At 38.4% G+C, this 14235-nt stretch overlaps 1 protein-coding gene across 8 annotated transcripts in view; it reads right to left on the bottom strand.

Annotated features, from left to right (window-relative positions):
• Positions 1–6892: 6892 nt before the first annotated feature.
• The window catches only part of LOC139461227 (proline-serine-threonine phosphatase-interacting protein 1-like), a 66080-nt gene continuing 58737 nt past the window's right edge, over positions 6893–14235 (bottom strand). For 2 of the 8 annotated variants that reach the window (XM_071242851.1, XM_071242852.1), the window contains one exon: positions 6893–10768. In XM_071242851.1, coding sequence (XP_071098952.1) covers positions 10637–10768 — 132 coding nt within the window. In that variant the 3' untranslated portion in view covers positions 6893–10636. Of the gene's footprint in view, positions 10769–12710; positions 14000–14235 lie in introns of those variants that run through there. The other 6 variants (XM_071242859.1, XM_071242860.1, XM_071242854.1 and 3 more) reach the window with 4 other exon arrangements.

The following is a 14235-nucleotide window of genomic DNA, read 5'->3' as shown; positions in this document are numbered from 1 at the left end:
CAATATTCAAATGAGATTTATTCTGCTGCTTGTAACTGAAGTGTGTACTATGCCGTTTGCCGTTTGAGTCAGGAAAGATAAAACATGTAACATATGTTTTATGAAACTTTGATCATCGTTCACACTTTCACACATGTGCAGAGTCATTGAAGAAGTGTCGCTGGTGTCCGGATCCGTGGTACGAGAGATACTCAACGTACCTACCGCTGTCCCCACCGTTGCTGCATGGATCGAGTAAGTGAGTGCTTCTGTCCAACAGGTGCCCCTCTACCTGAATGAAGAATTCATCAACATCACATTTGTGTCTTTTTTCAGGATTGTCTGCAAAATAAACTGCCATGCAAAAGAATGTATGCATTCATTTTTTGAAGGCAGGTAAAAATGAAATCAACAAGACACTATCTTTGGTACAGGATATAAACATTCAAAGATACGGGAAATAAATAGTTAATGAAACAGCATCAAACGTTAAAAATAAAGGATATAAACTGTTTGTATGAAAACAGTTAACCATACATAATGATGTGGATATAAACACTTATCGATACAAAATATAAATATTTGATGACACAGGATATAAACAGTTAACAATACAGGATATTAACAATTAATGATACAAGATATAAACGTTTAAATAAACATGCGATAAACTATAAAATGAAATGAAACAGGAACGACATGGATATAGAAGGTTAATAATACAGGGAATATCCAGGTAATGATACAGGGTAAAACCAGGTAATGATACAGGGTATATCCAGCTAATGATACAGGATAAAACCAGCTAATGATACAGGGTAAAACCAGCTAATGATACAGGGTAAAACCAGGTAATGATACAGGGTAAAACCAGGTAATGATACACGTTAAAACCAGGTTATTACACAGGGTATATCCAGCTAATTATACAGGGTAAAACCAGGTAATGACACAGGGTATATCCAGCTAATGATACAGGATAAAACCAGGTAATGATACAGGGTAAAACCAGGTAATGATACAGGTTATATCCAGCTAATTATACAGGTTATATCCAGCTAATTATACAGGATAAAACCAGGTAATGATACAGGGTATATCCAGCTAATTATACAGGATAAAACCAGGTAATGATACAGGGTTTATCCAGCTAATTATACAGGATAAAACCAGGTTATGACTCAGGTTATATCAAGCTAATGATACAGGGTAAAACCAGGTAATGATACAGGTTATATCCAGCTAATTATACAGGATAAAACCAGGTAATGACACAGGTTATATCAAGCTAATGATACAGAGTAAAACCAGGTAATGATACAGGTTATATCCAGCTAATTATACAGGATAAAACCAGGTAATGATACAGGGTATATCCAGCTAATTATACAGGATAAAACCAGGTAATGATACAGGGTTTATCCAGCTAATTATACAGGGTAAAACCAGGTTATAACACAGGGTATATCCAGCTAAGTATACAGGATAAAACCAGGTAATGATACAGGGTAAAACCAGGTAATGATACAGGGTATATCCAGGTAATTATACAGGGTAAAACAAGGTAATGATACAGGGTATAAACGGTTTGAGATCACATGAACATTTAATCACACGGCATGTAAACAGTTAAGGAAACAGGATATAAGCAGTCAATGATGCAAATATCAAAATATAGACACAGGAGGATATACACAGTTTGAGATACAGAATAAAAACAGTAATCGATACATGATATAAACAGTTAATATTACAGGAGATATAGAGTTAATATTACAGGATATAGACATTTGATCACTGCAGGTTATGAACGTTAAATGTCACTGGATATACATAGGTAATGGGCACAGGCATTTAAGGATAAGGGATAAACAGTTATTGACACAGCATATAAACAGTTAATCAATGTAGGATATTACACCAGCTTCAAATTAATATCAATGTCCTGATTTAATATGTTTTTGTTAGTTTGTTAACGTTGCTTCCATTATTCACGTCACATTACAGGATACCAGCTGGGGGACTAATTGATGTTAATGTGATTTTCAAAGTGATAAATATTTGTTTATTTGTACATGTTTCGGAGGTTAGAGTTGATTGCTCAAATTTTTTTGTACAATGATTACATTGCATGAGGTGAGGTGAAATTAGGTGTAACGTCGAGTCCTAAATCCTTATATAGCGATGTGGTTGCGCGTGTGTGTGTGTGTGTGCGTGCGTGTGCGTGTGCGCGTGCGCGTGCGCGCGTGCGTGCGTGTGTTGATGCTTGTACTAGTCCGGACTAGTGCCCATTTTAGTGTGCCAGCCCACTGAGATACCAGGTCACAGTTTAACATGAATATCCCACCATGACACAGTATACTGATTCCGAACCGACAAGTCCTTTTTTAGCCTCTCAATGCCGAGCACCAGCACGGTAACAACAAGTACCATCTTTTAACGTCTTTTGAGATGACGCGGTCGGGGGTCGCTCCGCTAATTATGTCAATAAACGTATGTTGCTTGTATGATCGAAGTTCCACAAAAGACCGCTTTGAAAGGGATTTCCGTTAGATATGGAATTTTTTTTGGTCACTTTTTCTACTCTGCTTTTGGCAGATATTTCTAATGAATATGTCACTTTTTTTTAATGACTATAACGTGATACATTATATCGTAACAACCCATGCGTATGTCATATGGTCTATGGTCGAGCAATTACTAGCAATGCATGTTTTCTTGCTTGTAAGTGTACGTCAAAAAACACAATAAGTACTTGGACGTCATAAATAAATCACCCAGAATATGTAGAGGGCGTCATGGAAAATGATAAATACAAAATTCTGTGGAATAGGCCCGTTTACAGCCTCAGACGTCAAACCTGATCTTGTCCTTTTTGATAAATCCAATGAAAGCATTTATATCATTGAATATTTTCTGTCATTGACAGGATGAAAACACATGGCAAATATGCGGACGCTTTCGAAATGTCACGCTTGCATCCCAAGTACCAAGTTGTCCGACTCCTCATTGTTTTTGGTGCCTTAGGTTTGTTACCTCCCAATCTGTTGACTGAGATTGGGAGAGTACCCGGGTTTGCTACCAGGAATACAGCCCTTCTGACAATGTTGGTAATGCAGAAGGCTGCAGTGTTGGGGAGTCTTCACTTTCTCCGAAAAGTTCTGGGTGGGTTTGAAGAGTCCCATTCGCTCTCTGGGCTGCGTGTAGAGGGAGCAAGGGCCTCTATGATATTGAGTTTTCCCCCTCTTCTATCGATGATCTTTCTGGTGATCCCTTATATGTTTTGTTTATGTCATTATATAATCAAAACTGTTTTTTACCGATTAAGAAACGGAGGCCAATAAAACAAATTAACCAATCATTTCCACAGAATCAACTTGATAACTTAAATGACATTATTTCTGTTACTCTCAATGCGGACTGTTCTTTGCATGACATAAAACTGCTGCGTGTATGCTGCTGCTCAAACGATGGAGGAACTCCAGTTTCCAAAGAAAATGAACCACACACACGAGCTAGGGATCGCCAGCAACCAAAGTTAGGCAACCATACTGGGGACCGTGGGGACTTTAATACTTTTGCTTCCTTCACGGCTCCCTAGCAGGATTTACACCATGGCTTTAGCTGCAGGAGATTATTGTCAATTGTAGCTATCAATTACAACAAACAAATATAGTACGATTAAAAATGGGGTAGACCCAAATGTACTTTGAATGATGTGGAATTTACGTACTCTTTCAGGGGGACGATGATTTTACAGTACTTTAACACCCTTCACGAATACAGCCCAAACCAATCTCAGTTTGCGAATTTAATCTACAAATTTTTAAAACGACGAATAGACATTTTCAAAACATATTATTGGTGGCGGGTCACGTGACATTTGAATGATGTTGACACAGAATATTCACCAGAGAGTAAACATGTGATTACAAGATATTAAGAAGTGGTGCAAGAACAAGGTGTGTACTAGTATTGGCATAGATACCTACACTCTGCCATCCAAAAGCTTGGTGTGGATATTGTCGTTTGGAGGAGCAGAATAGGATGTTTTTGTCCTAGAAGAAAACACTCACGTGGAAGTCACCCCGATATACAGCTACCAAGTGGTATAAGGTTGGGTTCTGAGACTCACTCTGCTATCACTATTATTGATAGCGGGGGTTGTTGAATCCAACCCAGGACCGCCCAAAGTACCCCCTTCTTCAGAAAGAGTACAGACTAGATCATCTGCACAAAATGTTTCTGGCCAATGTTTGACTCCTGACACTTCACACAGCCAATCAACATTCGACGATCTCTCTATAACACCGAAAGCAATCCAAACACAGATTACCTCCCTTCATAAAAGACCTATTCATAAAAGACTGTGATGACAAACTTCGTGACCTTTAAGAGGAAAACACAAGTTTGAAACAGAAACGTGATGCCCTGGAATCCAGAAATGACAGCATTGAAGCACAGTCTCGAAGATCAAATTTAATCTTTCATGGTCTGCAAGAAAAGAAGGGTGAAACATGGGACGAGTGAGTCGTGTGTCAAAGATTTTATGGACGTTACCCTGAACATCGAAGTTCAATCCATCAGCATAGAAAGAGCACATCGGCTGCACTCAAAATCTGGAAGTAAACCGATAATTGTCAAGTTCTCTTTCTACAAGGACATGCAGCTGTGATGGAAGCTGCCAGAAAGATTCTGAAGGGGAATAAAGAGTTCAGGGTTTCAGAAGACTACATCCAGAGAGTGAGAGGGGTTCGATCAAAGTTGTTTCCCTTTATGGTGAGAGCCAGACAAGAGAACAAAGTTGCCTATTTGAGTGAGTGAGTGTGTTGGGTTTAACGCCGCTTTTAACAGTATTCCAGTTATATCACGGCGTGTCAGCTTAATGTGGGAGGAAAGCCCGAAGTGATGCAGGTCTCAGACGTTTACCACTTCGGTGAAACCCACGAGCACGGGTATGGTGCTGACAAACCTAGAAACATAATTGGGGTGAACCGGGATTCGAACCCACAATCATAGGTTTCTGGCATGCCCAAGGGCCGCAACTCTGCACAGCGAATCGCGGCGCCTTAGACGACTGGCGCATCCGTGTCTATTTGAGCTACGATAAACTGGTAGTTGATGGTTCAGTGTTTGTTCTGGTAGACGTTCCAATCAACGTTGAATGAGAAGAGAGTTGATTCGCCGAACATTTTCGCGTGAAGCAACATGTGTTTGATTTATAATTTGCGCAAACCAAAAGAAAACACCGTCCGCTCAACTGAGTATGTACGCATAAAAGTTGGCGACTGTTGACAATGTGTTTGCTGTTGGCAAAAGAACAGATATTAATTAGATCATGCTCTTACGTTCACATAAACGTTCACATTGCAAAATAAACACACAGTGCAAATTTACATTTACACCTGCTCCAGACATGATGCAAATTTGCTCCTGGTGTAAATATACACAAACGAGTAAATGCGTTCACATGACAAGTACACTCACGTATGTATTTCTACACACATAAGCACATATACACACATAGGTATAGAGGTGCAAGTGAACGGGGTGTAAGTCACCATGCCAGCAGCCGGCAAGGTAGTAACCGGGTTGTCGTGGTCGTCACAACAGAGTTTGCACCCCCATTTTGTGGACGGGAACGAGATCGTCATTCGCTTGTATTTAAGCACGGGAACACAGTTCCGTTTCAGGCACTCGTCAACTCCGAAGTACATACCAAGTTAGATAGGAATGTGTAAACGTTGTTACTTTTATACTTTTGATCGCTTGAAAGGTTTGGGTTTGGTTTGTTTGTTTCAATTAAAGAATATGAATATGTCTAACATGCATATTTATAGCAGATTTTGAACAGCAACTTTCAGAAAGTTTTACTTCAAGTCTTGTAGAAACCTGAGTACATCGGATTGGTTGGCATCTCTGAGATCATCATGGCAAGAAAGCGAAATGTAATATGCTTGCAATATTAAAACAATGTCTTGTTTGTTTGTTTGTTTGTTGTTTAACGCGGCACTCAGCAATATTCCAGCTATATGACAGTGGTCTGTACATAATCGAGTCGGGTCCAGACAATACAGTGATTGACATCATGAGCATCGATCCATGCAATTTGGATACGATGACGTGCATCAACCAGGTCAGCGGGCCTGACCTCACGATCCCGTTAGTCGCCTTTCACGACTGTAATATCTTGATAAGTATTATATTACCCGATGTACCCTAGAACTATGTACTGTGAGAGTAACGCGTATGAATACCTCACGTGCCTGTGAAGGTAGTCCGCACGTGCTGTCACTCGGCTATGACATGTTGACAGGCCATGTGGCTGGCGAAATAAAAGTCCCTCCCGAACGCCTCTGGTATTCTCTCTAGTCTGAGGGCTTGGTTATAACAACGACAATCATAGTCGCCTTTTATGGCAAGCATGGGTTGCTGAAGATCTATTCTAACCAGGACTTTCTCATGAGTCTTGAAAAGTACTGAATATGAGTTTTAGCAAAGGCTTGTCATGATATGAGTACAATGTGTGAAGTCCATTTCTGATGTCGCCCACTGTGATATTGCTGAAATATTGCTTACAGCAGGGGAAACTCACCAGACTCACTCACTCATGGTATTTCTTCCAGTGTGTGTATCACAATGGACTGAAAATAGTCAGTGGCAGTCACACTCACTGCAACTGTTGTCCCTGCAAATTATACTGTTAAAGAACACCTGATATTTTCACATGCAGCGATGGCGATTGCAACAGACACTGGTCCTAAAGTAGGTGTCCTTTTACTTGTTTGGAGTGGTATACCATCAAGGAAAGTTGGTTCAGAGTATGGGCCGACCCCGTCTTTTATGCATTGGATTATGGTGTTAATAATCCGCTCTATGCCAGTACAATACAGACAGTACATAACATTATGATAAGCTTTATTAAATATAAGCAGTGACTCCATGTACTGTATTTGGTAGACCAGCAAATACCATTCCCGTAGCAGATGGGATAAAAGATTCCAATATAATTCTGAACAACAATACATTATACTATCAACCATCTCTCTTGCATAGATATGTACATCTTAAAACTCTGCCATATCACAAAATAGAAAAAAACAAGCTAATTAGTATAACATCTCCAGGTTCATGTACAGAACAATTGCACAAAAATATTACATATCTTAAAATATATGCATATTTAAATATTACACCTCTTTTGAGAATACTCATTCTCCAATATACCGGTAGACATGCAAGACTTACCCTGTGCAATGTGCATTATTTACAACACAGTGGGTTGGCCTAGCTACTATCACGGAGCATCAGCTTGATGTGGGAGGGAAGACCGGGGTGATGCCGGTCTTAAGACACTTACCACATTGGTGAAACCCACAAGCATGGTATGGTGCTGACAAACCAAGACACATATTAAGACTGTTACACATGAAGATTTCGTCCTAGTGGGAACTTTTGCAGTCCCACCCAATCTATATATTTAACAATTACCAAATGGAAAAAGCTGATATGGATCATATCTTGTGTGAGTCTTGAACACTGAGAGATAAATAATTGGGTTGTTAACAATTCTGATATCTTTTATGAATGGAGAGCAATATATTTTGATGCAACATCAGAGTTGGGAAACACTTTCTGACAGTGTAGGGCTAGATTGTCCAGGGTCTTTTTAGGTCTTAATCTGAAGTAGCACAAGTTTTGACAAAATATTCAAAATAAAATTGAAACTTACAATTTGACAAATTGAAACAATTATTACATCTACCATCATCACTCAGAACGGTCAAGGAAAATAGCGCATCTTACTCTCAGTATTGTAGCAGAATCTCCAATACATGCACTGATGTACAAAAGTCAAAGAGACTACACTTGATTTCACACTTTGTATAAACTGACATTGTGTGTGTGCAGTTCTGATTCCCATACTCAAATGGACTTTCCACGAAGGAACCAGCAGGGTGAAGCACCACACAATGAATAAAGCATTGTTCAAATATCCCACATTAATTTGAATTCAAAATTAACAAATATTTCAATTAGCTTGGAAAGGAACATAACTTATAAAAGCTATAAACAACTGACACTGCATTAACATAATGCACAACAAGGATTATACACAAGGTTACAGAATAGTTTTGAACTTCATTTGTCTAAAATTACACACTTCACATGAAATACCTGGGACCGATTAATGGGGTAACAATTGCAAGAATACTAAAAAAAACCATGAACATTTACCCTGTAGAGAATGTGAGCAAGCTTTGTATTGTGCTGTGAGGCTTGTGTGGTGGAATCTGTCTAAACTGGCCTTGTGTGGTGGAATCTGTCTAAACAGGCCTTGTATAGTGGGATCTGTCTAAATGGGCCTTGTGTAGTGGGATATGTCTAAACTGGCCTTGTATAGTGGGATATGTCTAAACAGGCCTTGTGTAGTGGAATCTGTCTAAACGGGCCTTGTATAGTGGAATCTGTCTAAACAGGCCTTGTGTAGTGGAATCTGTCTAAACAGGCCTTGTGTAGTGGAATCTGTCTAAACTGGCCTTGTGTAGTGGAATCTGTCTAAACAGGCCTTGTGTAGTGGAATCTGTCTAAACAGGCCTTGTGTAGTGGAATCTGTCTAAACAGGCCTTGTGTAGTGGAATCTGTCTAAACAGGCCTTGTGTAGTGGAATCTGTCTAAACAGGCCATGTATAGTGCAATCCGTCTAAACAGGCCTTGTGTAGGATCAAAGGTTAATCTTGAACAGGGATCAAGATCAGATTAGTTGAAGATGAACCAAAATAGTTTTTTCAGACCATAAATTTTGTTTCGTTTTGACAGTGATCCGGGTTAGTCAGAGTCCAGTTTTGACAGAGTCCAGTGTATAGAGAAAGATAGAGACACCTGGTGTGACATGCACAGTTGACGTTCATGCTGTACACGAACATATACTTCCCACCACAACTACAAGCTATAAATAGAGCACTATCAAATACTTTAGCAATATTGCAGCTATGATATTTTTGACCCATGAAGATCAGGGTTAGAACTGATCTTCAGCAACCCAGGTGACTAACGGAATCAGGTGGTCAGGCTTGCTGACTTGGTTGATGCATGAAATCTTATCCCAATTGCATGCATAGATTGATGCTCATGATGTCAACCATTGGATTGTCTGGGCCAGACTCGAGTATTTACAGCCTACCATCACATAGCTGAAACATTGCTCAGTGGAGTGCTAAGCAGCAAACAAACTATAAGACCTTAATATGTAAATAAAAAAGTATGGGTCAGAAGAACTAGTGATTGATAGCATGAGCAGTGTTCCATCGGGGTAAGATGACAAACTCTGCCAAATCATAGAAGTTGTCCACAATTTTGTTGCTCATAGAGAATGAAGTCGGCATTCTGGAGGGAAGATGGGATTTTGTTTGAGAAAAAGAGATTTTTTTCAAACATACAAGTTTTTAAGGCAAGAAGAATTCAGACAATTTGAAACCTAAGGATAAAAAAATTCAGCAATTATGGGAACAGATTTAAAAGAAATATAAATACCAGCTCTCTCCCGCAATAAAAATGGTCCATCCTTTATGACAAGCTGGTGACCACACTCGCCCCTGGGCCCACCATACACAGGAGTGAGAATCTTCAGCGAATCCGTGAATTTAAGTGACCACAAATTTGTTAAAATGTCATGGCTTCCCCCTAAACACCCCCAAATTATGGACCACTTTCCATTGCAAAGAAGTTTAAGCTGAAAAGCAAGATATCCATTCTCATCCTTGCATACAAACACCACATACTGGGACACTGCAGTTCCCAATTTCATGACAGAGAGAAAATGTTTTTTGAATAGCAGTGTATCCGTAAGTAAAACCCAGCATTGCCAAGGGTATTTGTTTTGTCTTCAGCCCATCTTGGCCAGTACCCGAAGATGCAGTGACCATCTTCCACTGTCACTTTGAGCAGTAGCCCAACAGCAGGAATACCATGTGAGGGGCTTCATATGTTGTAACAACTTGAGGAATTAAACATCGGTCTGCAGCGCAATAGATAAAAGGCTACACCATCTATTTTTACAGCAAATTAAAGCATTAGCATTTGAGATATTATTCCAAAATTATTTGATGATAGCAATAATCTTTTTTAGTGTTTCCTCAGGTTGTAGGGTTTGGTCGTATTTTGGCATTTTATATATACTGATGGACATAAACAAGGGAACACTTAGTTTTAGACACAGTAAAATGAAATGCTGTCATGGTTTACCGGCCTTGTCTACCAAATACGTGTTGGAAACAATGAACACAAACACATCTCAACATTTGATTCTGACATGTGTTGAATTTGTATGCATACTATTTCAAATGTGCTGACGGTAAAGCTGATTTCCCTGTATTTTTCTTTGTTCCATTTTTCGAAAGGAAAACAATTGGTTCACAGCCAACAAACTAAAACAATTGGTAGACATACAATAGACTAAACCAAATGGTTGACAGACAATCAACTGAACAATTGGTTGACATGCAATAGACTAAAACAGTTGATTGACAGACAACAGACTAAACCAAATGCTTGACAGACATTGGACTGAACAATTGGTTGACAGACATTAGACTAAAACAATTGAGTAGACAGACTTGTTCATTTTAGGACAATAAATATCTTCTTTGTTCCTGTGTTACAGCTCCACACAGCTGTTGGGAATTATACCAAACTTGTTAGAATCGTCGAGACGAACTTGTAATCCGTTGATCATGTGTCGTATGAAGTGGACTTTCTGTCCAACCTCCACCGTCAATTCAGCAGGCATCTAAACAGACACAACACGTTGGTATTTATCAAGTAATAGTAAGTGTTATCACCACAATAAATATGGTACGATAATTAAGCAAATGAGGTCATCTAGCAAAAACTACTTTTAATATTAAATATATATTTTATATAATGTTTTTATTTACAATACAGCATCCTACTCAGGTAATAAAGTGGCTTTCTACAACAATTACGGTCCAACACCAGGGCCCACTTGCACAAAGCGATCTTAGCGCTAAGACTATTGTAAGCCTATGTTATATAGGTCCATGGTTAAAGTATGGGAGTTACGATCATCTTAGCGCTAAGATCGCTTTGTGCAAGAGGGCCCAGGTGTCTATTTTCCCACAGACATAACATATCAGTTCATTTTCATAAACACATTTCATATCGAGAATACAATTTCAAATTATACAAAATAGCAATGTTTCTTTCAGACACAAATTAGATTTAAATTCCATGAACCAAAGTGAGTATTTTGTAAATGAATCAGAATTAACACCCATGTTTAGTGGAAGTAATAATATATTTTGTTAGGCATTTGCAGTGATACAAAAGATTATTTAGTGCGCTTAATGCATGTGAACTGTGGTTGTCTGACCTCTGCAAGTTGTATAGTGTGCGGAGACGGGATGTTAGGAGTTACAGAGTTACATAGAGAAAAGACAAGCTGTAGAGCAACTTCATCTAGGCCAAGCAACACTCAAGGCCAAGCTCAAAGTTGACTATTCTCACGGAGCCAACATAAATTCTAAGAGAGAAGCCATTTTCTTAGAAGCCAGCACCAAGACAACAAAGCCGCTTCGTGTTTTGGCCATGACTGGCAGCTGAAACACATTTTTTTGTTGCTCATATCAGGACTAAATGGAATTGTTTAGTTTATGTTTCATTCGCTAAACAATCCATTTCGTCTTGTCTTTTTCTGGATGTGAGGAACAAAACATTGTGTTTCAGCTGTCAATCATCGCAAAAACAAGAAGTGAGAATTAAACATATTACTTCAATGATGGCTGGCTGATGGAAGACTGTGGTCACTAGAGTCTCCTGTTCAAGGCCTCTACATCATTGGATGAACCAGTTCATCAATTACGGTGCCAAAATGATAACGGGGCGTTATACATTTGTGCACTTTCATTCCAGTACACACTTGTTCATAATCAGATTGCAAATCATTTTACAACAAGAGATGGTGCCACAACGTATATATCTACATCCGCCATTTGCTAAATGGTACGAGATGTATTGACGCAAAATCAAAAGACACGGGCCATAAGTTGCTACTTTGAGCCCTGTTCCATTGTTCTGACGCCTGTTTGTCAGTTGATATAATGCTTTGTCCTCCGCAGGAGGTTACCATTAAACTTGACATCCTCATCCACTTATCAAAGGTCAGAAATTAGAAATTAATAGTAAATACCATAAATTAGAATTTAATAGTAATTACCAGAAATTTGATTTTAAAAGTAAATACAAGAAATTAGAATTCAACAGTAAAACAGGAAATTGGATTTGATAGCAATTACCAGAAATTAGATTTTAAAACCAAATACCATAAATTAGAATTCAATAGTAAATACAAGAAATTAGAATTTAATAGTAAAAGACAGAGGTTAGAATTTAATAATTACCAAATCATATCATTAGTGTCATAATAAACATGATAAAAAACATTTCCATAATGATAAGAAATTAAGAGTCCATTGTCCACTTCCGCCCATATCACAAGCATATGTGTTTAGGAATCATTATCACATAGTGATGACACCAGGTGTTTAGGAATCATTATCACATAGTGGTGACACCAGGTGTTTATGAATCACTATCAAATAGTGATGACACCAGGTGTTTATGAATCACTATCAAATAGTGGTGACACCAGGTTTTTATGAATCACTATCAAATAGTGGTGACACCAGGTGTTTATGAATCACTATCAAATAGTGGTGACACCATGTGTTTATGAATCATAATCAAATAGTGATGACACCAAGCGTTTATGAATCACTATCAAATAGTGGTGACACCGGGTGTTTAGGAATCATTATCACATAGTGGTGACACCAGGTGTTCGTAAAAAGGTGAGCGTATACTGCCTCGACCGCTGCCACCAGTCAAAACATGCACGGGTACCTAATGACACAGCTTCTCCAAGGGAGTATCTATTTCTCTAACATAACTAACTGAGGGAAAGCTTTAATGCTTAGTCTTACATCACTGCATTGAAGGCAATGTCAAAATACTTCAGTATTCAAGAAAATAAAGAGCTCAAATAACAAAAACAAATTTGAACAAAACATTTTTCCAAATTTGCCCGCCAAGGACACTTGGTTTGATATCCCAGATTAATCCCTTTGATTTTTAATGAAAAAGGCACTAAATCAACAATATGGCTAAACCAACACAGCATACATTATCAGCTGAACATTTAAGAATGTGAGTGAGTGAGTGAGTATGGTTTTATACAGCTTTTAGTAATATTCCAGCAATATCACAGCAGGGAACACCAGAAATGGGCTTCATACATTGTACCCATGTCGGGAATTGAACCCGGGTCTACAGTGTGATGAGCGAACGCTTTAACCACAAGGCTACCCAACCACCCCTGACCATTTAAGAAGAATACAAGACCGAGCTTGACAATGGTGTAAACAAGCTTGCACTGTCTGATAATGACAAAAAGTTATAAAAGTCAAGAAATTGAGATCAGTTCATTCTCTCAATAGAAAACAAAATTGTGCCAGCATCCTGCTTCAGTGAAATTTGTACTGTTTAACGAAGAATAAAACATTTGGTCAGTTAGTGTATAATATAAGCTGCAGTTATCGTGGCCAGATCAAATTAGAATCTTTGTGAAAAACAAACATTTAAGTCAATTATAACCTATTTAAAATGGAATTCAAATAGTAAAATGTGTTCGAACAATTAAACAGCTCTTGCATACAGAGGGAGCTATAATCCCTGCACCTTGTCACGTGTGTGTCCGAGTGATATAAGACCCACTACACCACACCAATTAGTACAAGTAAATATACTTAGGTTAAGATGGTAAGTAAGATTATAATAACATACCACCATACAATTAGATTATCAAAATAGTATGTCTCAAATTCCTACCTTTTTTTTCAATGAACTTTTAACACTCACTCCCATCCACATAAAATATTGATGACTACGATTCTAGGGCAACTGTCCCTCTATATTCAGCCCCTCTGAGCACTGCCCGTGGTCCCTGACCCCAGACAAAGCCTCTTGATAACACATGACAAGTATCTAGCAAACCATCAGTTTTACACAGATGTGTAGGGGTTCAGTATTCTATCCACCAGGATATTTTTTTATTTTCTATTTACATATTTGATTTTGATGATTTGTCAACTGATTCTATCATAAAAATGAATTGACTTCAACATGTTTTGTGTTTATGAAGGTAGAAATGTCAGAGCGGTGAGCAATTAAATTAAAATT

The sequence above is a fragment of the Haliotis cracherodii genome, unplaced genomic scaffold, assembly GCF_022045235.1.
Source record: "Haliotis cracherodii isolate W230 unplaced genomic scaffold, xgHalCrac1.p SCAF_14, whole genome shotgun sequence".
Taxonomy (NCBI): Eukaryota; Metazoa; Mollusca; class Gastropoda; order Lepetellida; family Haliotidae; genus Haliotis; species Haliotis cracherodii.
The sequence above is the reverse complement of the archived record's forward strand: the minus strand, read 5'-3'. Positions and strand labels throughout refer to the sequence as shown.